The sequence below is a fragment of the Bufo bufo genome, chromosome 3 (assembly GCF_905171765.1).
Source record: "Bufo bufo chromosome 3, aBufBuf1.1, whole genome shotgun sequence".
In the NCBI taxonomy this organism is placed as follows: domain Eukaryota; kingdom Metazoa; phylum Chordata; class Amphibia; order Anura; family Bufonidae; genus Bufo; species Bufo bufo.
In genome coordinates, this window is record NC_053391.1 from 52,537,248 (window position 1) to 52,561,079 (window position 23,832).

Sequence of the window (23,832 nt, forward strand, 5' to 3'; positions counted from 1 at the left end):
ACATATATTGAGTATCCATAGGATTCATGTGTGATAGGTTGAGGTCCCACTATTTATCACAGAACAAGAGTCCTCAGGATTCCATTCAGCAATCCAACATAGTTAGCACGAGCTGAGAAAGGAAAAATATTGAGTAAAATGCAACAGTTGAGCACTCCTTTTCACAGTTGTCATAAGTCACTTTGTATTACCAAATGGCTTCCGCGAGACATCCAGTTTTCTAATAGATGGGACAGCGAAAACATTTATAAAATATCCATGTTGGCATGTATGATATCTTCCTTGGAAATTGGCGAGGAGTTCTCCAGGAAACAGGAGAAGAGTTGTCAGTTGGGGTGGTGTACTGACTTGAGACACTCAAAGGTGCTTGGCATGGAGGAAGGCAAAGCTGTCAACAGGGAAGGGTTACTTGACTTGCACCTCCACCAAGTAGAAGTGAAAGTAGAAGGTTTCCCAGAAAAGGGGAAAAAATTCATAGGTCTGCCATTGTAAAAAGTTTGGGAATTACTGTTTAAGGACCGCTTTTTGGGCAGTTTCTGCATATTTCTTGTCAAAGATGGAAATTGATCCCAGCAGAAGAAAGTAGCGAAACCTTTGACAAATGAAATTATTTCCAACTTTCCTCCTGCTGTGATCCGTTCCTGTTTTTGGAAAGAAATATGAGGATAAGACACATCCACACAGCCTATTTTTGTTCTAAGTATGTACAAGAAAGTGAAATTTAAAAAGGAGGCACAACATTAGAACGTTATTTTCTCTTTCCCTTAAGCTAAATCATTCCGACAGCAGCAGTGTGAAGCTAGGAACGGTTACCAGACTGATGCAAAGGGTGTGAAGACATTTGTCGAGTGGGTTCCGAAATATGCAGGGATTCAGCCGGGAGATGTCTGCAAGCTCATATGTCAGGCTAAAGGAACTGGATATTATGTTGTGTTTTCACAAAAGGTAAATTTATTACAATACGAACTTAGAAAGTAAAACAAAATAGAAATCTGTAACCCCAGACAAAAGTCTCTGACGCTGATCAGCCATTCTCATCTGTATACTCCCTCCCTGCAAAGCTTAAAGGGGTTGTGCAGCGCAAAGATATTGATGATCTATCCTCAGCATAAGTCATTAATATAATATCAGGGGGTTCGAACCCCGGCACCCCCACCAAACAGCTATTTGAAGCGTTGTGAGTGCTGCTTCTGCTTCAAAATTACCTCTGCGCCATCTCCTTTGCGGCTTTGGCACCGTGTAATTGTAACTGCTTGTCCTATTCACTTGAATGGGAAAAGCAGTTGTAATTACACTGCGCAAGCGAGATGATGGGCTGGTCATTTTGAAGAGGGAGTAGCCTGTGCTACCTCTTCAAACAGCTGACCGACGGTGGTGCCGGGAATCAGACCGCCTGATCTGATATTGATGACCAACCCTGAGGATAGGTGATCAATATCTTTACCCTTCACAAGACCTTTAAGCAGCAGTGGTATGCAAAATGGAGTGCATAAATCCACCGTGAATGGAATAATGATGTCACACACACACGGATGTAGCAGAAATAAAATTGTTTGTGTTACCGTGGCCTATGGTTCGAATGAGAAACTCAGAATTAAAAATTTACATCTTAGGAGCTCCTCAATAACTGCAGTGTATAGATTTTGCACAAAACATACTTATGATTGTAAGATGTCTGGTTTCTTTGGCCCCTAGGTGACCGATGGCACTGAATGTAGACCATACAGCAATTCTGTTTGTGTGAAAGGGAAATGTGTCCGTACTGGCTGCGATGGAATTATAGGATCCAAGCTTCAGTTTGACAAATGTGGAATTTGTGGAGGAGACAACTCCAGCTGCACTAAAGTCATGGGAACCTTCACCACTAAAAGGTATTTGTTATGTACGATGTATATATATATTTTTATAGAAGTCGATAAACTTTACATAGGTCAATTTTCAGAGAAGGTCATGAAATAATTTTCAGGGAAGGTCATGAAATATTATGATGATCTGATTGATTGGTCTAGGATTTGAGATGCCAATTATATGTTCTCAGGATTGGTCTGATTGCACTAGTGTATATATTTTCCCCTGGGGTGTTTCATTAAATTTGACCATGGCCTCCCAACTTACTCTCCAGAAGCAAATCATAGAGTTCAAGCATCGACACAAAAAAAAATTGCTAATGAATAATTACACTGGAAGTCTCTGGTTTTACTGAAGTTTCCGAATATGTTGTATTGATCCAGAATAAGGAGAATAAATGGGACAATACCTCCATCAAATCTATTTATAGTTTGTTTTTCATATATTACTTTATGCTTGCTCTCCTGCCGGATTTTACATTGGGCATGAAGAATAGTGATGAGCGGAATAGGCAATATTCGAATTCGCTAATTTTTGGCCGAATATTCGCCATAAATTCACAAATTCGAGAATTCGTGATCTCCAGTCATTGTTTAATTAATTGTGAAAATTGGCAATGTAATATATTTGCGATAAATTCGCAATTAGAATATTCAACACTATTCGCAAATACGAATATATAGCACTATATTCTAAATATTCGCGAAGTGGCGATATTCGTTATTAAAATTCGCGATTCGAATATTCGCGCTCAACACTAATGAAGAAGGCAATTATGAGTGGTACAACTGCCAAGGCACCGATATGATACCCAAGCAGTCTCATACAAAGTCCTATTAATTAGAATCGGACCTGCGCATGAGGTTCCTTGATGGCCATATGGTTGCCTCGACAACTATACCATCCAGCACCACTATGATGATGTAAGGTAAGATCGGTCGGGGGAGAGATGGGAAAGTGACATTTTAAACAAGCAATTTAGGCTCACAGTACAATGACTGTCTATAACAGTCTCAATCCTAGATTGTCTGGGATTATTTACATTAATGTGTAAAAAAAGAAATTAGCATCTCATTTTATAACATTTCTTTTTATAAACCTCCTCCTTTAGATTTAGTGGCCCTTTAATTTGGTAGAAAATGCTTCTAATTTGCTTTAGGGTCATTTTCCTGTATCAGTGACCCCAGTGCAGTAGAATATTATGGCTACCACTATTATATGGCAAGCCATTGTGCAAGCTTGCATGATGTCCACCACCAGTGGCTTCATTGTCAAAGTCACCACCAACTTCTAGGATTTCAGAGTAGCTCAGCAGGCCATTTGAGCAAAAATGTTACAGAGTTTTACAATCTCTTAACTATAAGACTTTCTTGGTCTTTCTTGAGCATTCAGCACTATGCTAATAGACATCTTCACATCACGTTGCTCGGAGACTGCAAAGGTTGGCTTTAATCTAATGTGTTCCACCCATCAACCCCACTTTAAATCCTCAATGCAGTGGAGCTAAACAGAAGATATTAAAATAAACTTGAAAAGATACTTTATAGAGCCGCCGATGCGGGTGCCTTATCCTGCAAAGCATCTCCCTCCACTCGACTATGAAAGGCGCTGAATTTGCTGGGACCGTTCTTCCTCCCGCTTCTGATGGAAGGCTGAATACTTCTAATGTGAAAATACAATTTGAAAGTGAATGAAAAGTGAATTTCTTAGCCTGCAAATTGGCCTTTACTGCACGCACTACTAACACGACGAGCTTGTTTAAATGAATTTGGATCTCAATTTATCCCATTTTAAAGAGTCATTTAAATGTTACAGAACTCTACTCAATAAAGCAATGTAATAAGGTAAGACTTATTATAACAATCTAAGAAGCTAAAAGTTCTTAAGATGTCATATAACTTCTTCCAAGCACTAGACAGAATATACCCATTATATAGGTATTAATAAACATTTTCAATGGAAATTATCTACGGATATCAGAATACAAAAAATGATAGAGGTTGTTGTGCAACAGTTCTAGATCTCTATGACTTACTCTAGATCTCATTGAGCAAATAGGAGAATGGCCCCATGGCAAATATCAAAATGAGCCCCTATTATGACTCTGGTTTTTCTGCCCACCATTGACACGACCCTTGGGCTCATTCCCCAATCCCCTGGCTTTCAGTTTCTCTACAAAGAAAGTTCTTACAGGTTCTCACCATGCAGTAGCTAAAGGGATGAGGGCACATAGGTCTATCCCTCTCACTCCAAGAGCCCGGTAGCAGCGCCATGGTCTGCTCTGTGAAATAAACGCCCTTGCTTAATTGACTAACCACCATCAATGCTCCTTCTCTCCTTCAACTTTTGTCTGGCACTCCTTAACCCAGAAATACTTTGCTGCCAGGAGAAGCTTCATGTGAAGAAGTAGTGATTGACATGAACATAACCTTTCCTCTTTCAAAAACTGCTTTGAAGAAGCTGATGAAGGGCACTGAAGCCATGTAACTTTGAGCATGAGGTGATATTTTGTCAGAATGCCAGAATCCTTACTGGAAACCCAACAAACCCCATTGGGATCTGTCTAGTGCTTGTGGTATCTGCCATAGGCTGGATTTGGTGATTCCATTTTTCTGCCCCTATTGCGATACAGAATTAGTGCCCGCATGCCATGTTTTACTAAAGGTGGATTTAGATGGGCAGATAATCGGGCAGATTGTCGGGAACGGACATTCCAGAGAACACTCATTCCTGACAATCTGATCGTCTAAATGGGTAGCCGATCACACGATAAACAAGCGGGCACACAAATTATCTAAACAGCGATCTGCTGCCCAGAAACAAAGCAGATGTTTGACGACAAGCAATGGCAATAGCGAACCCTCGTCCTCATACTGTGGAGGTGATCGCCACATGTAAATGCAGCAATTCACTTCCACTTAACGAGCAGCTGACTGTCGGGAAGGAATGCTTCCTTCCTGACAATCTGCTGCTCGTCTGCACGTGTAAATCCACCTTAACCCCTTTAAGATAATAATAGGCTCTAGAATAATTCTCTCATTGTATGCTGTGAAATGAAAAATTTGAAAACTGAGAATCTGAACCACCCCAAATAATCTGACTATACAGGACAGTCTGTATTGTCCCATGTATCCTTGTATTATTGCATTCCCTTATAATGCATTAAGAATTTGGCAGCAGACCCTGTGAGCTCACTTTACAGCTTTGTAACTGGGTAGCCTTGAATTATCTAGCTGGCCTTGCTGAAAATGATTGCTCAATCTGTGTGGCTGAATGAAGGTTATGTACAGAAGACGGCTGGACATACCGAAAAGAACGATGTAAATAAATCAGCCCTCCACCATGGCTTTGTTATCCCGTTACGTCCTTCAAGCGGTTGTCCATCCCTTTTTAAATATGGCCTGAAAAGCATTGTGCCTAAACAAAGAAATACACTCACCTGCTCCCCTCTCCCGTTTCAGCACCATGCCCCCCTCCTCCCACAACTTATGCATACATGTTTTCATGACTTTTGCATTTTTGTGACATTTCTTGCACATTATTATAATTATTATTCTTTTTTTTCATATATATTTTTTTGTGCCGGAATGAAATGTCGGCTCTTGATGTTAGCTAAAGGTCTATGGAAATTAATTATTTGACCTTTTTTCAGTGTGGTGGCTTTTTAATGTTTCTCCAGCATATATTTTTTTTTTCTTTTGAAAAAAGAGGCATGTTAAAGCAGTGGCCTTTTTTTTAAGTGGCCTTCTCAATTAGGACAAAATGCCATACAAAATGCATGTGGTATGGAAAAAAAACACAAGCAGTTTCTATGGCTTTTTTAGTTAGGCCTCATGCACACGGTTGCTCCTTTCCGAGGCCCCGCAAAAAAAAAAATAACATGTTATATTCTTGTCCGTCTTGCGGACTGGAATTGGCATGTCTACAATGGGCCCCCCGTTCCGTTCAAATTGCTTCCGTTTTTTGTGGATCCGCGGTTTGCGGTCCGCATAAAAACAGCATGGTCGTGTGTATGAGGCCTTAATGGCAGAACACATTTGAAGGAAGACTAGGGTGCCTTCATATGCAGTAGATTTTGTCACAGAATTTTGACTGTGACTGAAAATCAGTTCCATTTATCTGAAAGTGGTTGCATAGTGGCTCAGTGGTTTAAATCTGGTCAAGGACAACATCTGTATGGAGTTTGTATGTTCTCCCAGTGTTTGTGTGTTTTTTTTCAACACTCCAAATACATACTGATAGGGAATTTAGATTGTGAGTGATGACAAATGTCTAGTGCTGCGAAGTATTGTCGGCACCGTGTAAGTAAAATTAGCATCTGGGTTTCTGCAAGCACCATTCTAAATGAAAATGAATTTACAACAAAGTCAGTTGAGTATGACGGCACCCTGAAGAGAATAAATCACATAATGACCAAGGAGCAGTAGTTGGTCTTTAGTGCCACACGGCCAATTAGCACATTTTTAATGTGGGTTTGCAATGTTTTTTTCTTGGCTGTGTAGTTTTGTGCATCACGATCTTAACCTCAAAGTATACTAATATTCAGCGGCTCACCCACCTTCTACCCAAAGGACCCGGTGCTCACTCCACGGATTCACCCAAATCCGATTGAGAAGATGCAAAGTAAATAAATTGTTGGAGGACACTCAATTACCTGAAAACATCCAGCAGGGTATCAGTAAACCTATTTATTGCTTGATCGCATAAAATATTCGCATAAAATATTCACATAAAATATTCACATAAAAAACACACAATCAATAAAACCATGTATGCATATAATAGATGCACCTGTTGGACCCTACTATATTATCACATAGGAATATCGATGCGCAAATGTCCATAAATCCAATTGGTGGACTCGATCCTGATGTAGGTAGTCCGAATCTAGCTGCAGTATTAATACACAATCTTTTTATGACAGCACTTGATCACCATGTGTGGCATATAAATAGCGTGTTTAATTGCAAAGTGTAGCGTATGATGGAGATCGCATACATAAATGTGTCAATATAGCCCCATGGGGCAAAGTATGTTACCCCTCTTGTGTCACCGTTGGCAAGTCCTTATTCAGCCAATTCGACTCACATTGGCGTCCTGTATGGTCTGAAGGTCTCGAACGCGGCGTCCCACGTGACCTAGGCTGCGTCCCACGTAATAGACACGGCTCTTTAGGAGACTGGTGAGTAGATTCGGTCCTAAAGTCCGGACTGTATGCTTGTATTCGCACAAACGAATCACTCAGCAGGGGTCCAAGGGGCTGCCTTTCAATGTCGGCACCTTGGTATTCCGTTGGAGAAGACTTTTGCTGTCATGAACCGGACGCGTTTCGGGGATCAAGCCCCTTCCTCAGCGATTAAACACGCTATTTATATGCCACACATGGTGATCAAGTGCGGTCATAAAAAGATTGCGTATTAATACTGCAGCTAGATTCGGACTACCTACATCAGGATCGAGTCCACCAATTGGATTCATGGACATTTGCGCATCGATATTCCTATGTGATAATATAGTAGGGTCCAACAGGTGCATCTATTATATGCATACATGGTTTTATTGATTGTGTGTTTTTTATGTGAATATTTTATGCGAATATTTTATGCGATCAAGCAATAAATAGGTTTACTGATACCCTGCTGGATGTTTTCAGGTAATTGAGTGTCCTCCAACGATTTTAACCTGTTTCACTTGTGAAAACCACATAATTAGTGTTGAGCAATTTGAAGTCCACGACTTTGATCCGAATTTCAGGGAAGCCAAATTTCCTTTTGATTCATGGCAATGAATAGATTTTCCCTGAAATAGGTTAGAAAAAAAAACATAATTGAGCGCGAAGAGTCGGCCGCTGCCATCTTGATTGAAGATCCCATGCGAAATCACGTGATCGGTGATGTATGACATCACCACACCTGCCAACGTGGTGATGTCTTCATGGGCCGCGCAAGATTTTGCACTAGGTCTTCAATCAAGATGGCGGCGTCTGGCTCTTCGCGATCAAATTGAGGGAAGTATGATTCTATTGATTTTTTTTGTATTATTCACTTTAATATTAAATTTAGATCCCGCGATCAGCAATGAACACGGCATCTGAGGGGTACAATGACGGGGAGCAGCGCTAAGCAAATTTTTTTTTTGCAACAAAAAATTAATTTTACAAAACTTTGCTCATCACTAAACATAATCAATAACTTTGTCACCAAACCATATCAATTCCTGGTGAAACACGCACAGCTTTGGTGTACTTGGCCAAATGGTGTACTACCAGCCTTATTGGTTATGTTTTCATTTATGGGATTTTTTGCTTGTTTTCTATTGATGGCCTATCCTCAGAATAAGCTATCAATATCTGATCGACGGGGGTCTGACAACTCTGCCGATTCGTTGTTTTGCCGGACCCTGGTGCCAAAAAGTCAGTGTCAGAACTACAGCATTATCTATGGTGTGTAGTGGATGAAGCTGGTGGATACAGCACTGAAGAGAATGGGAGCAGCGCTGCAGTAACCAGTATGGATGGAGCTGTAGTTCTGGTGCCAGAGATATTGCAGGATAATTGGGGTTCCACATGTTGGACCTCCTCCGATCTGATATTATGGGCCTATCCTGAGGATAGGCTATCAATATAAAGGACCAGAAAACCCCTTTAAGATGATTGGCTGCTATTCATTACAGAAAACCACCAACCTTACAACAGATACTTAGTTACCTCTTTCTGTATAACAATGGTTGTATAACATTTCCATGAACATATGTGGGAGATGTATCAAAACAAAATGTATAAAACAACCCAAATATGAAACAGTTGCCCGTAGCAGCCATTATGGATAATAGGTAACTACACCACCTTTTCCTTTGCGCCAGTTTTGATAACCCCCCCCCCCCACACACACACACACACACACACACACACTATGGATATATGAAATGATGCAAGAGTTTAGTATTCATCCACAGAGTAGCTCTCATCTCTACGGTCTGCTGTGAAGTCTTGGCGTCAATAGACATATTCGTTTTACTAAGGTGAAGGAGAATTTGGACATTAGTTGATGGCATGTAGACTATTTTGGGAAATCTTGAGCTGGTGGAAATGTAATTAAAGATATTGGCTTCTATGGAGCAAGGGAAATGCTGTTTTTAAGGCACTGTGCCCAAAAATTTGTTCTTGCTTCAAACATTTGGCTGCTGTGGTATGGAAGAAAAAAATATGTTATTTTCAGACTAGAAACACAACTGCCAGGCAGGGATTTACATTGCCACCCTAGTTAAAGGAACACTAGGTGGAACTGTATTATGTCCAGTGTAATGCAGGGTGATAGGCTGAAGTGGATAGGCTTACTGTACGTCTTTTTCTCATCTTTACAGACTATGACCCAGGGATTCTCTATGGTTCTCCTGATTCCTTTGCCATGCACCCTTCAGCATAATGCCATACAACAGTTTTGATGTGTTCCTGTAAAGGGGTTTTTCTGGGATTTAGATATTAATGACCTATCCTCAGGATACCTAGCAATCAGCTCTTTTGGGAAGCTGCTCGTGTCAGAAACTATACAGTGGACAGAAGGCTCCATTCACTGTGTGGTGCCACATACTGCAGCTTAGCTCCTATCTGCTCCCAAGATGTAGCAGAGCTGATTTAGTCTGTAATCATGCCTTAAAGCTGTTGTCTCACTTCAGCAAGTGACATTTAGTGTAGAGAAAGTTAACAAAAGGCACTTACTAATGTATTGTGATTGTCCATATTGCCTCCTTTGCTGACTTGATTCATTTTTTCATTGCATTATACACTGCTCATTTCTATGTTCTATGCTCACTCCCCTGGTCCCAGCCACCAGAGAGGCCGGCACTTTTTCCTATATTGTGCAAGCACGACCACTCCTTCTGGATTGCAGGGTGGTCGTAATCTATCCCTAGGAAAAGCCATCAATATGAAATCAGTGGTGGTCCATTTCCAATTGCCTCCACCATTCTGTGGTATTGGTTATGCCTTATATTTCAGCCCAGTCCCATGTCCCTGAAGTGAATATGAATACCAGGCATGGCCTCCCCTAAATGTACAGAGCTGTGCCTGGACACAGCGCTTGATTTGGTGCCATGAACCCATTCAGTCAACTGATTGGTAAGAGTGTCGTGAGTTGGACCTCCACTGGTATTGATAGCCTAATCTAAGGATAAGTCAACAGTTATAGTCGCAGAAGACCCCTTAACTTCGTTTTCCCGCCCTTTATCTGGCCAAGACAGAGTGGCTCCCTTGAACCCTGCACCTGGGGCTCATGCAGCCCATGCCCCCATCTAGCTACACCCCTACTCCCTAGAGTGTCCCCTTTATGGATTTCAGTGTCTTAAAATGTAACCTTGAAGGAGTCTTCATAAGGGAGATGCATTCATGTCGGTGTCAGCAGATGTACAGTAAATTCTGGCACACTACCATCTTTTCTATTAGCTTTGTAATTTCCCAATAGCAGAGCTCTCTGTGTATTCTGAGATAAGATTATTCAGCTTTACGCTCTGTATTTCTCTTTGGACTAAACACAGCGGTTCCCAGATAGTGGGCGTCTCAGGCCTCCAACTAATGAACAAAGTTGAATTTAATACTGTATTAACACTGCATTGTGCTTTCCTCTTACACCTCGATCACAATATTTTAATAAGAAAAGAATTTGTGATTTTTTTTTCCCTGTAGGACTGGAGTCATTTTGGAAATTAGATACTTGTGAAATGAATTATCACCTACGCATTAATCTTTCATATCTTTAAAGAGGACCTTTCATCTGGCAAAAAAACTGGGAACTAAGTATCATGATATATACAGCGGCGCCCAGGGATCTCACTGCACTTACTATTATCCCTGGGCGCCTCTCCGTTCTCCTGCTATGTCCTCTGGTATGTTCGGTCACTTGGTTATAGCGGTAGAACGGAGCGGCGCCCTGGTATAATAGTAAGTGCAGTGAGATCCCTGGGCGCCGCTGTACAGATCATGACACTTAGTTCTGAATTTTTTGCCAGATGAAAGGTCCTTTTTAAAGAGGTTATTCCCCTTTGTGGATGTTTTCTACAGACTCCACAGACTGGATGGACCTTTGGTGGTAATTGTTAGGGATGAGCGAACCCATGGAAGCTCGGGTTCGCCAGGTTCGGCTGAACTTCAGGTCAAAGTTCGGGAACCGAACTTGACCCCGAAACACCATTGAAGTCAATGGGGGCCCGAACTTCACTTTATTATTTTCCGTTATTGCATGGTTATATCGGAAAATAATAGCATTCTTAAGACAAAATGCAAAACAATATGGCCATTTAGGGGTCAAAAAAGAAACAACTCACCTCATCCACTTGATCGCGCTGCAGCAGCTTCTTCTATCTTCACTGAACAGGACCTTACAAAGGACCTGGGATATTTTATGAGTGATGACGTCACAGCGTGGGAGAGCGCAGTGACATCATCACACATATCGCAGGTCCTTTGGCAGGTCCTGTTCAGTAAAGATAGAAGAATCTGCTGCAGCGCGATCAAGTGGATGAGGTGAGTTGTTTCTTTTTTAACCCCTAAATGGCCATATTGTTTTGCATTCTGTCTTAAGAATGCTATTATTTTTTCCAATATAACCATGTTATAATGGAAAATAATAAAATCACCTGAACACCGAACCTGGACTATAATTGAAAAAGTCCAGGTTCGGGTACCCGAACTCGAAAAGTTCGGTACGAACCCGAACTTTGCAGTTCAGGTTCGCTCATCCCTAGTAATTGTATTTGCCTGATCCCTACCGCTAGGTTCAAGCTCCTTTGCTGGCTCTGCAGGTCTCCCCTCATCAACATCTGGTTTGACCCTGGGTCAAGTAACTACTGGCTACCACCTACCTTTTTAACAGGACTTGAGACATAACTTTGGATTTTAGCCAAACCAGCACCTCATCTGCAGACAGTGTTTTCAAGGTGATTGCTCTCCGTCAGATAAGTGTGGTAGAGAGCTGTAATACAGGCTGATATGAATCCATACTATACCTCAGTATGACTCCAGTACTATATAGAGTCACATAAACTGTTTGCCCTTTTTGGAAGGATGAAACATGGCATGGTATGCTGGATTAGAGCAATGCACCTCTAGAAGTATTTTTGAAGAGGAGAATATGGTGCTGTTTGGAGACATGGCGATGGTACGCATAGTGGATTTAGGACTGTAGCGACTGTGCCTACCACACTATAGTCATGAGACCTCAGTTTATTATACCAGCACTATTCTAGTATCTTTGGACAAGACTGTGGAACTAAAAAAGTTGTCATATATCTGTATTTCTCAGGTACAGTGTTATATTAGGGTAATGCCTTGTGGGTACTAGAATTAATAGAGTTTCTGTAACTACACAGGACAGCTTGTCCTTAAGAGTGAAGGTCCAAGCCCCTTAGGCTCTCACTGATCAGCCTAGGGACCACAACTGTTTTAGTGTGGTTTCGGGGACAATGGTGTATCTGTAAATTTGGTAATACCTAGTCCTGAAGCTCAGACCCTTTTAAGTTAAATTCTCTGCCCTTATGGCACACCTCTCCAATTGTTTAGATCCCGGACAATAAGGATAATATTGATTATTGCAACATCATATTTCTTCCATCATATGAAGCCATTTGCATCGTTTGTATGATGTACATCTGCTGTATATTAAATCTAAGCCAGCATTGGAAATCAAATTTCAAAGAAAAAATTTATGACTAAGAAAAACTTCAAACGTACATCTAAAAATGGAATGAAGCAGATCTATAATTTAGAAGTTGTCCTTACTATAAAATTCAAAGACTCCTGCTAAAATCATTCCTTTTATACCAAAAAGCCTTCGTAAGTTAAATCAGCCGCTCGATAAAATCTGGAAGATGTCGATTCTACACTATGGCCCATATGCTAAAAGCTTCCATGTGGATGCAGTGTAAGCGCTCTTACTGTTTTGTAGATCTTGATGCCAGTCGTGACGGATATCTAGTCATATTCTGCATGTGACAGCAGATGATCTCCTCCAGTAGGCAAATTATATTGGAATTGAACAAAACAGTGAAATTCTCCACAGGAAGTTAATGTGTCTTTTCAAAAAAAATGAAGTGAGCGAATCATTTCTTTTATCAAAGTCTCAAGGGAAGAAAATGTGATTGTTTTCTTTGGTTGATATATTGTGCTCTTCAGCACCTCAGAGTTGGATGTGTTTATTTGGGTATTTATTTTATATATGGTAGAATACAACTTCTCATTGCAGTACAAAGAGCTCTGAAAACTAATTGGGTCTTCACTGCAGGACTGTACGGTTTTATAGTGAACAGGACAACTATGGTGTGTAGATACTGAGCACCAATGCATTTACTAAAACCAGCTTGGAGTAAGTCTAACTTAAAGGATATGTCCACTTTTGCCACCATTTTTGTTTTGCACCAATGCACCTAAAATAAGCACCTTTGCAGATTATCTTGAATAAAAATCTCCTTCTCGGTTGTGCATGCAGCTCCTGCGCAGACCAGTTTTTCCGTGGTTGCAAACTAAATGCAACCTTTGTATACCCTGATCCTGCTTTTATATTTGCCTTCATTTGTATCCTACTCATTGCTATAGTCCTGATTGTAGGTTATCAAGACATAAGGGGTTCATGGAAGAAGTATGATTGTGAGATCAGGCTACACCGGTGGTCTATAACTATGGAGACACATAGGATTGCAAAGGAGCTGTTGTTCTCTACTGTATTGTACACACGCAGATTCTGCTGAGAAAGTATGTTTGTGGTGCACTTGAAAACCAAGGACTGCAGACAGATAACACTAGATTACAAGGCAATAGACACAGTTAAGGGAATTTTCAGGTTTCAGCAAAAAAAAAAAAAAACAAGATGAGAGAGGATGTAATAAAATAATAAAATAATAAAGCTTTGTTACAGCACCACTACTCCAGTCCTTCCAGTATCTGACCTCAGCAGTATATGGTACGAGCCTGATGAGGCCAGAGACTGGCTGCAGCAGTCAAATAGGTAGACAGGCACATCACCACTGCAGCCAACTAAATAGAGACTGGAGTTGAGGAACTAGAACAGTAGGTACAAAAACCTAAAGTAATGCTTATTATTATTTTTTTACACCCCCCCCCCCTCTGCATTTTTGTACACAACTTAAAAAACACATTTAACAAATGATCTCCAGGGATTGACCACAATATATTAAAATATAAGTTAGGATTGACGACAGTGTAGTCAATGGAGAACAACATAATTGTAGAACCTCTATAGTGGAGAAGGATGCAAGACCAATAAAGGCAGTAACAACATAGGTTTGTGTGTCCATAGTAAGTGCTTATTGTATATACCACTGGACATTGCAAGTTGGATGTAAATTATCTACCTAACATTTTAAAAAAATGTGACCTTGTGAGCCTCATAGTTTTGTATTGGTGACACATTTAGAAAGTGGAACAGCTTTAAAGCAGTCTATTCATGTCCATTTTAAAATGAGACCTTATAGGGGTTGTCCATTGGGTTCAAATGATGGCCTATCCTCACAATAGGTCATCAATATCTGATAGCAGAGGTCTTACACCCCACATCCTTGCTGATCAATTCTTTCAGGTTAGCTCCAGATAAAAGTGGTGTCAAAATTATACACCTCTGTCCACTGTGTAGTGAAAATTGCTGGCTACTGCACCACTGCTTCTGTTCACATCACACCTGAGCTACACTGAAACAGTTGATTGGCGGGGGTGTGGTGTGGTGGACTTGCAGCCTGAGAATTGGCCTTCACTTGTAAAAATCTGGACAACTCTTTGGTGTTCCTCAATCGGTGTCCTTTAGTTTTTGGCTGACTACTATGTTTTATGGTGTATTTATATTGCATGTACCCTATAAATAACGTATTACTCTAATTTGCTTTACAGCAAAGGCTACACAGATATTGTCAAGATTCCAGAAGGAGCAACCCATATAAAAGTGAAACAGTACAAGGCCAAAGAACAGACTAAGTTTACAGCTTACCTAGCATTAAAGAAGAAGACTGGGGAATACATCATTAATGGAAAATATATGATATCAACTTCGGAAAACATCATGGAATTGAATGGCTTTGCCATGAACTATAGTGGCTGGAGCCATGCTGAGGATTCATTTCACAGTATGGGGCATTCTTCTACAAAGGAAATTTTAATTGTACAGATTCTTGCTACAGATATTATTAGACCAATTGATGTACGTTATAGTTTCTTTGTACCATCAAAACAAGGTTCAACCACAAATAGCATTAACAATAATGTGGTTCCTCAAAGTTCCCAACCGCAGTGGGTGACTGGACCTTGGTTATCATGCTCTAGAACATGTGACACTGGATGGCACACCAGAACTGTCCAATGCCAAGATGGACAAGGGAAATTAGCTAAAGGATGTCTACTTTCTCAAAGACCTTCAGCATTTAAACAGTGCTTACTGAAAAAGTGTTAGCCAAAAAGGATAGACATTATCTTAAAAACGACACGGTCTTTGCTGTGTAAAAGTAGATCTAGCATGTCAATGTTGGCTAAAGTTTGGTTTGAGCTCAACGAAAATAACTCAAGGGCTGTACAAAATTTTGGCCTTCGTGAAGATACTATTTTTGAGACACAGGCTCTTCAACCAACCTTAAAGGTGGAAAGGAGTTCCTTATTAAACCACATTATGTAGGTGATGGGGTGGATGCTGGCTTCCTTAACGTCTTGTTTGCATCACCTACCTCTCAAGAAGAAAGCCTTCAGGAACATCTGCTAAGTTATACTTGTGGACGGCATGTTGTAGGTTATATGTGTGGTGTTTTGTACATATGTGTCATTAGATGTGTCACTTTATATATCACTTGCTTCTTACGAACAGTGATTGACCAAAGTAGATCTTCAGCTACATGTCTCCGCTTGTTCCAAATACAGCTGTGGATATTTACTGGTTAAAAAAAAAAAGAAGCTTGCCGCTGTTTATCAGCTTACTAGTTTTTACTTTCAACTTTTTTTTTTGTCGACGAACCAACCTTGAATGACAGATTTTCATTTTGAAAAATAGTTGTATGACGTCTGTTTACAAATTAGAGCAATCTACCAAAATCTAAGGTTTCAGCTGAAACTAAAATTTTTAATTCCCTTTAGCCGAGAAAATTATTATTTTTTCTATGAAAAGGTTATTATTCTTTGTAGACATGATAAGGAATAAAAAAAAAAAAAAAAGCAACAGCGTATTGTCTTAAGACAAGTTTCCCCGATGACCTGTTGTCTCTAGCTAGAACTAAATTAAATATCTAGAGACAACAAAGACCTTCCAGAGAGGGTGTTTTTCTCCATCTAATGATTTTACAAATACTACAAGGTGCTACCAGTTATTCAGAGAACTAGTAGTGGTAGTTTGTTAGTACACTTATATGAACACTAAATTTCTTTGATTTCCTTAGATATGTTAGTTTTTGTTCTATCAAACATTTGCCATGTTTGGTGTGGTGCCTAACTTTTTTTTTATCAAATCTACTTAAACTAGAACTATTGCGGGCTATCTGACCCAGTTAAACACAATTTTGAAAAAAATTCTAAAAGTTTCTGCTGGCAAAGCCATGTATGATACCAAAGCATACATTCCACACTGGCAGGTTCTATTTCTTCTCTGGGGCTCCTAGAGGGGGCCACAGCTCTGTTTGGTTTCCCAAACACTCCGCAGGCAACATAAATGTAGACAATAAGGGACTGGGGAAATGGACCCAAAGGTCATATTTTCGTATATGAGCCTAATATATTATCAAGTAAAGAATTTTCTTGTTCTCATTGAAAAAAAGCAAAAACAATCAAAGTAAAAAGAAAGAAAAAAAAAAGGTATAATATACAGAAATGGCAGTAAGCGTTATATAAAGTGTCCTCGACAGTATCATTTTTCTCAGTGACAAGGATATTGTTCCAAGATTTGGAGGTTTCCAGTTTCCAAAGGCTTATTAAAAGACTGCAGCCTCAGAGTTAGTTAAAAAAAACATAACATCTCAAATACCAACCTTCAATGTTCTTTCATTGAGTTACAATGCGCAAAATAAATGTAAAAATAATCTTAAAATATGATAGGTAAACAAAGGCAATAAAGGAGACATATGGCCAAATAGTAAATTAGGCTTTATTTTTGTTCTAAATATTCTATTTTTATGGAATAATTGACATTTATTCTGACAGTTTTAGCATACAATATGGAAATGAAAAAATACTAAATATTTTTTCTAAAACAAAATGCCCCTTCCATTTTACAGATTTCAAATTTTTTTCAATTTTTTTAAAATCAAATTATAAAATGAAAAGACTCAAAAATTGGTTGAAATTCTCTATTAATTGCAGGGAGGCACTGAGAAAAAAAGTTGAGAAATAATTTATTGTTTGTACAACTTGTATGTGAAAATACATTATGTAATGATTTTATTTATTTTTTTATTTAAAACAAAAATACCTATTGTACAAGTTCTGTATATAACGTGTTTTACGCTTGTCATTTTTATTTTCCTATTTATGCTTCCTGTGTGTTAATAGTATACACTTTGTGAGTTTACATAATGTGCAGCGCTGGTTGCTTTTCTATGTTTTTCAAAATGCATTCAATATAAGATAACTGTACATGTACACATACTGTAAATAATATATTCTCTTTATAGAACTATATTCTGACACCAGCTTGTTTTGCCTTTCAAAAAAAAAGTTTAAAAACTAGCTTCTTTTTTATTTTTTATGACAGGCAATGGTCTACGCACACTGCTGAACAAAATGTACTTATGTAGTCTTATGAAATTCAGGTCAAACTAAGTTCACTTGGTATAAACTACACATCAGATTGTACTGTTGAAAGAAACATTTTGTAAAAACTTTTTACATTTTTTTCCATTATTGATGATTTTTCCAAAAATGCTAAATCTGCTTTAATACATGAGAGGAAAGATATAGTTCAAGGTTTAACTGCAAGTTCGTGAATATAAAACTATTAGATCATGGACCAAAGGTTGCATTTCTATTTGAGCCCCAGGCTAAGAAGAACTGTGGGTCTTCTTTTTAACTTTTAAAAAGTAGTTCCTGAGAATATTGAAAATTGGTGGGATTCTGAGAGCCTGTTATCAGAAGGGCATTTGAGGTTTAAATCTAACACATGTCCTAATGGCCGACTGCACAATTTTTTGGCCAAGTGTTCATAGAAACGCTCATTCACTATAATTGGCCCATTTAATCGATCAGCTGATCAGCTAATGAGCAAGAAAATGCTCATTTGTTGGCTGATGGGCATCTTTCATTAGGATCAAAGATGCCCGATTACCAGCAGCACGTCTACCTACGTAATTATGGATGTACTGGCAATAATCAACAGAACTGAATGAGAATGGAATGACTGAGGTTGCAATTGTCTCTCCCACATTCAGTGTTATCATTCATCGGTGCTCTCACTGTCCGAACACTGAGCAGTGTAATAGGGCCTTAAGCTAGAGCTAAGCAACAAAATAAAAAATAATTGAGCCCAACCTCCCAAAGTGGTAATCAGTTGAATAGGAATGCTTGTTGCATAGTGACCGTTTCCAGATGTTCCTCATCCTTACCTATTTATTAGAGATTACTTATTATTCAATAAGTGTCAGCCTTGACTACTTATAAACAGGACTCTAAGCAGTCAGTAGGAAATAATTTCCTTCTTCAGACCCATAGCTTTTAGTGAATGCAATTGCACCCACTTGTTCAGCTTTATTAGGACTTTGTTAAGATATCCCAAGTGATATCTGTCCTAGCTTTTCTCAATTCATTCTCTACATTGAGTTTACTTGTGTGGCCATTTTCTTTTTTATGTTGATTATATTACTAGTATTCTAGAGTAACAAGAAACCGGAAATGAGTAAAATGTTATGACTGCTAATAGATTACACCCGGATATGCAAGTAACATTCTAGTCCATTATCCTTAGTTACCAACTAGTAATGAGAGAATTCCTTAAAAAATTTTTGGTCCAATTCGTCCGAATCAGCCAAGAGATTCGATTTGGGTACAAATCATTTTCACCCAAATTGAAAGTGTTGTAAATTCCTGCAAATTCTCTCTCTCTCGCTATGGAAAAATTCTACCTAAATGAATCTGAGGAAATTCTGATTCTACCGAATCAGAAAAAAAAAAAAATATTCTGGTCAAATTTTAATTCTAACAAATTCATTCACTCATCTTTGTTACCAACAATTCCTACTGTTTCTCAAATGGAATGTGGGTTGGATATGGACTAAAGCATTGATTTTGCCCATTGATATTTGATCATTGGGGTATCTACCATTCCCTGGCTCTGCATGCTGATCATCAGAACTAAGGAGCCACTACATTTGGTGAAGTATCACAGCCCCTTTTTATCTTGACACAACAGCACATCCGTAGGTGCATGGATTGTGCCACAGCTCATCTTCATCAAAGTTTTAGTCCTAGAAAATCCCTCTAAAGTTTGGATCAATATTGCAATCAAAAAGAAATCTCTTTTTCCCAATTATTAATACTAAGATATGGATATTCCATATCTAAGCTATTGACTTATGAGTATTAATTTAAAAAGTCAGAAAAAAAATCTGATTTTCCCAGAGTAATTTTTTTTTTTAATGTGTGTACCATTTGCTACCACCAATTCTATATTAAATACAGTTGATCAATCCAAAAGGTGACACATAGTGAAGTACCAGTGTTAATAAAAGGATTGCCATATATATATTTTGTATTATAAATAGAGATAATTTTTTTCTCCCCCCCCCAAAAAAAAATAAAAAATAATTATATTTGTAGATAAATGAAATGGATTAAGTAAAATATACTTTTTCTATTTATAAAGCTGGACGATAATAGCCATAAACTAGAATTATCTTATATCTTATATATAAGTCAACTATCAATTTATAATGGGAAATATTACTATATTTTATTAAACTATCATACTGTATATTACCCCCCCCCCATTCTTTGCACTCACATTTGCCATGCTCACACTTTGTTTTTTTAATGTTTGCACAAATAATCTAAGCAAGCATTATTATTGTGTGCATATATACCTATGTTATTTGTGTGTGTTAGGTATATTGTGTTCATTGCTTTATTAGGTGTATTTTGCCTCATACCATAGTTTCTACTGTACATTGTATTGAAAATGAATGATACTCAACAAATGGATGCTTGCTGTATTTTCAGAATGTATTACAGGCAGACTGATCAGGTAGACTCGGTTAGATGTATTTTGACGATGGCCAAACAAAATCTTGCATGTCTGTTAAATGTGAAAATGCAAATTTGAGCCTAATACAAAGTTAGTTACTGAATCTAACATGGGCATTTTTACATGATAATATATATACTGTTGTATATTTTGCCTTTTTTATCGAAATGTATCTTTGTTGCCCATAGACAGCATTGGAGTAGCGTAACTTGGGCCCACCAAAGGGAAATATTCTGAAGGTCAACACTCCAGCCAGGTCCACTTTCATTTGTAAAATAAACTCAGGACATGTAGTGATATAAAGTAGTAGGTTCAGGGGCATAACTGTTTATAGAGTGCAGAGGTTGCAGTCGCAAGATGGGACCCAGTTGCCCCTAAACTAAATAAGAAGTACCAGTACCAGAAATGGAACACGATGGTCTGTGGGCCCAGAAGCTTCAATTTATACCTATGGATAGACCTCATTGGGGCTCCATTGTTGTGTAACAACCTGGTCCAACATGAGCATCCCCCATGGCACTGTTGGTGTTTATATGGTGGGCCTATATGTCGCCATGCATATCAACATTATGTTTGTTCATTGGCAAATAAGACTAGTTCTTCTTTTAACTGATATTAGGCAAATATGTAGCGTAGTAACATTATATTCTGCTCTCTATAAAACTGGAAAGGCTACAAAACATCCTATATTAATTGTGTAGCAGCTTTATAGCTATTGGTGAGGTAGGGTGTTAAAGGCTACAAAAAACCTTTACTTCTAGTCTCCAGTGAGTTCAGTTTGACTTTACTGATTTAGGTTCTGAACCGTAGCTGAACCTGACTAGACACCTACAGAAAATAGGTGTCCCATCCGCCACATATACTACTGTATGACCAGACTGACTTGTTGCAATGTATAGTTCATATTTTCTTGTATTTTACCATTCAAGAGGTTTCCAAAATGATGTTGATATTATAAGGTTTGCTTCCAAACTAAGACATGTTAACTTTTCCAAATACAAATGTGCATGAGCACATAGATGGTTGGAGCTATTTTATTCCATTAAAATAGTATACAATAACAGGTTTCTTAATACATGATGTCAGGCGGAAGGAAACTGTAGTTAGATGACCTCTAAGTCAGTGTCCTAAAGAGCCTTTGATTTTAAGCCAAGAAATTAGGGATTTTAGCCAAGAAAGATCTCCTGCAAAAGGAAGAGATACCTATCTGTACGCAGATGTTTCAGGGTGGTTGTCCCTCGTTAGTACAGAGCAGCCTCTTCCTTTTGAAAGTAAGTCAGATTTGACTAAAAGTCTTCCTTATGTTTAAAGGTATGATCATGGGTTGGACATTGACTTACAGGGAATAGTTTGGCATTTCCTTCTTCTGGGGGGAAGGTAACTTTCATATCCAAGGGAGCATTGCTTATAAGACTCCCTAAAGCTTGGCTGCTCGTTCAGTGGAGGTGAAGTGCTGCATTTAGATGCAGTGATCACCTCCACGGTATGAGAACGAGCGATGGTTACTGCTACCTCTCATCCTCATACAGCTACCTTGTATTGGGACAGCAGAGCGGTGTTTAGACAGTACGATCTGCTGTCGGGAAATCATAATTTAGGTGTCTAACAATTGTCTCACCCGATGAATGAGCGAAACATGTAACCTTAAGATGGGTCAATCGGTTTTCTTAGGGCAAAACTTACCAGACTCCTCTCTTGCCATATGTTACTCGCTCCTATTATGTGGCCTTGTATGATTTTTAGACCACTATAGCTACAGCATGACTTATAGTCATGTTTAATATTGACTGTCTATCACCAAGGCAAGATCTGTTCTGATTAGAACATCTGTACAGTGTCTTATCAAATTGAACTATTGGATACAATTGCATCCACTTAAACAACCATCACAGGTTCAGTAGGAAATCAAAGGAAGTGAGATTTCCCGGTTAAACTTTATGGGGAATTATGTGATGATGTGCCTTGTTGATGGACATGTGTATGGACCAACCTTCTAATTAGAGCCTCAGGAGGCCAATTAGTGGGTTTAACTATCAATTTCACTATATTAAATTATTTTCAAAGGAAGCAGAGACCAATAATCAAATTCCTCATCACAAACATTAGAAAGCCAATCCCTACTTAACGAATTCTATTAAATTACTTTAGTCTCATCAGATGATCCTTGACTCAGCACTCAATTGGTGTTAAAATTATTTTTCACTTGTTTGCTCCTTTATGTTAGACATATCTCAGGCTAAAACAAACTACTGCATGGTAAAATTGGGTTCTTAGGCATCATGGCTTCTGGACATGTAGCTTAAAGGGTTCATCTGGTTTTAAAAAAAAAACTACTTTCAACTGTGTTAGTAGATGGGGTCCCTCATACAGTGTTCTCTTAGACAAGTTCTAAACAGTTTCTCTTGCTCTGCACGCTCATTAGTTACATGGACAGCGTTTTGATTTCAGTGGGAATCGTGAAATGCTTAATTCCTCCTGTGGTGACGCTGCAGAGGAATTGAACAATTTCTGCAAAGATTCCTCCACAGCTTATGGCCAATCACTGGGGATTCTAGTGATGATGAAACACTATGTGGTGAGCTCATCATCAGGAGATCCTTCTAACAAATAGGGAATATCTAAAGTGGACATCCTCTTTGAATAAGCCTAACAGTCTGGTCACTGGGAATACATGCTATGCAAGTATGAGGTGCTGTGGAAATGCCACTACCATCTCTGTTCTGTACCTCTATAAGGTCACCCTAGAAAAAGCTGAAAGTTGTGGTAGTAGACAGTCCATTTAATATATGTTTGTCTTCCTTTTATAAAACTAATGGATGGATATACTCTAGCCCACAGACATACAATAGGTATTTCGGATGAAAGGATCGATCAGGTTTTTACGAAAGGAGGAAAAATTGAGTTATACATTTCAATTGTGTCATATGTGATTTTCTTAATATAATGCAGGTAAATTGTCGCCATGTCTACTAATTAATGGCGTCAAGAGACAAACTGTATAGCCGTATATGTTATCATTATGCAACTAAGGTTCTCCACGATGAATGTCAATGATAGGATACAGATATTTTATTAGCGGACAGCTCAGTCTATCAGGCTGAGATCAAATTTTTTTACAATCAACTGCACTATTGGTTCTAAGGGTAGATTATATATCGTTACGCCCTTTCATTAATTTGTCTCCTCTTCGTATATGCAGTAGTTTGCACCTCATTATCCAAGAACTGTAGGATAAAAAAAATGTACTGTATCAGCAATGTAATGGAATGTTAATGTCACATTTTCCAAAAAACTGAAAAAAAAACTTTTTTTTTAAATGTAAGCAGAAAATAATTATGTTTTATTTACGATGTATACTCTCGACTTTGAATTTTGTTTGATGTTTTGGCGAAATTATAAAAAATAAATAAAGATGTAGTACATGGTTATTTTAAATTACCTACTAGCAATGCTTCTTTATTGTGTTTCCCTATGCGACAGTGGCAGAGGTGACTTTGGTCGGTACTAGGCAGGCAAAAAAGCATAAGGTTGGAATAAGCAGCAAATGATGAATTGGGAGTGGGAGAGAATGAGATTCAGCATAAGAAGGTGTATTAAACAGAAGAGGAATTTAGCTGGAAATTCGCCCTGAGCATCATTATAGCCCATCAGCTATTTGTACATTTCCAGCGTACAGAAAGCTGAACCACAGGAACATTATTCAGCCTGTTTCATTTACCGGCTATGGAGTAAACATCACTTTCATTCCAGTTGTCGCTGTTTTTCATACGAGCAGACGGAC

General features: G+C 38.7%; 1 protein-coding gene across 1 annotated transcript in view; it reads left to right on the forward strand.

Moving 5' to 3' along the window:
- The window catches only part of ADAMTS5 (ADAM metallopeptidase with thrombospondin type 1 motif 5), a 90,670-nt gene extending 67,395 nt beyond the window's left edge, over nucleotides 1–23,275 (forward strand). Inside the window, exons 6-8 of the mRNA XM_040423204.1 lie at nucleotides 770–945; nucleotides 1,696–1,871; nucleotides 14,738–23,275. Of these exons, the coding sequence (XP_040279138.1) occupies nucleotides 770–945; nucleotides 1,696–1,871; nucleotides 14,738–15,293 (908 nt within the window). The 3' untranslated portion in view covers nucleotides 15,294–23,275. The remainder of the gene's footprint in view (nucleotides 1–769; nucleotides 946–1,695; nucleotides 1,872–14,737) is intronic.
- Nucleotides 23,276–23,832: the final 557 nt, after the last annotated feature.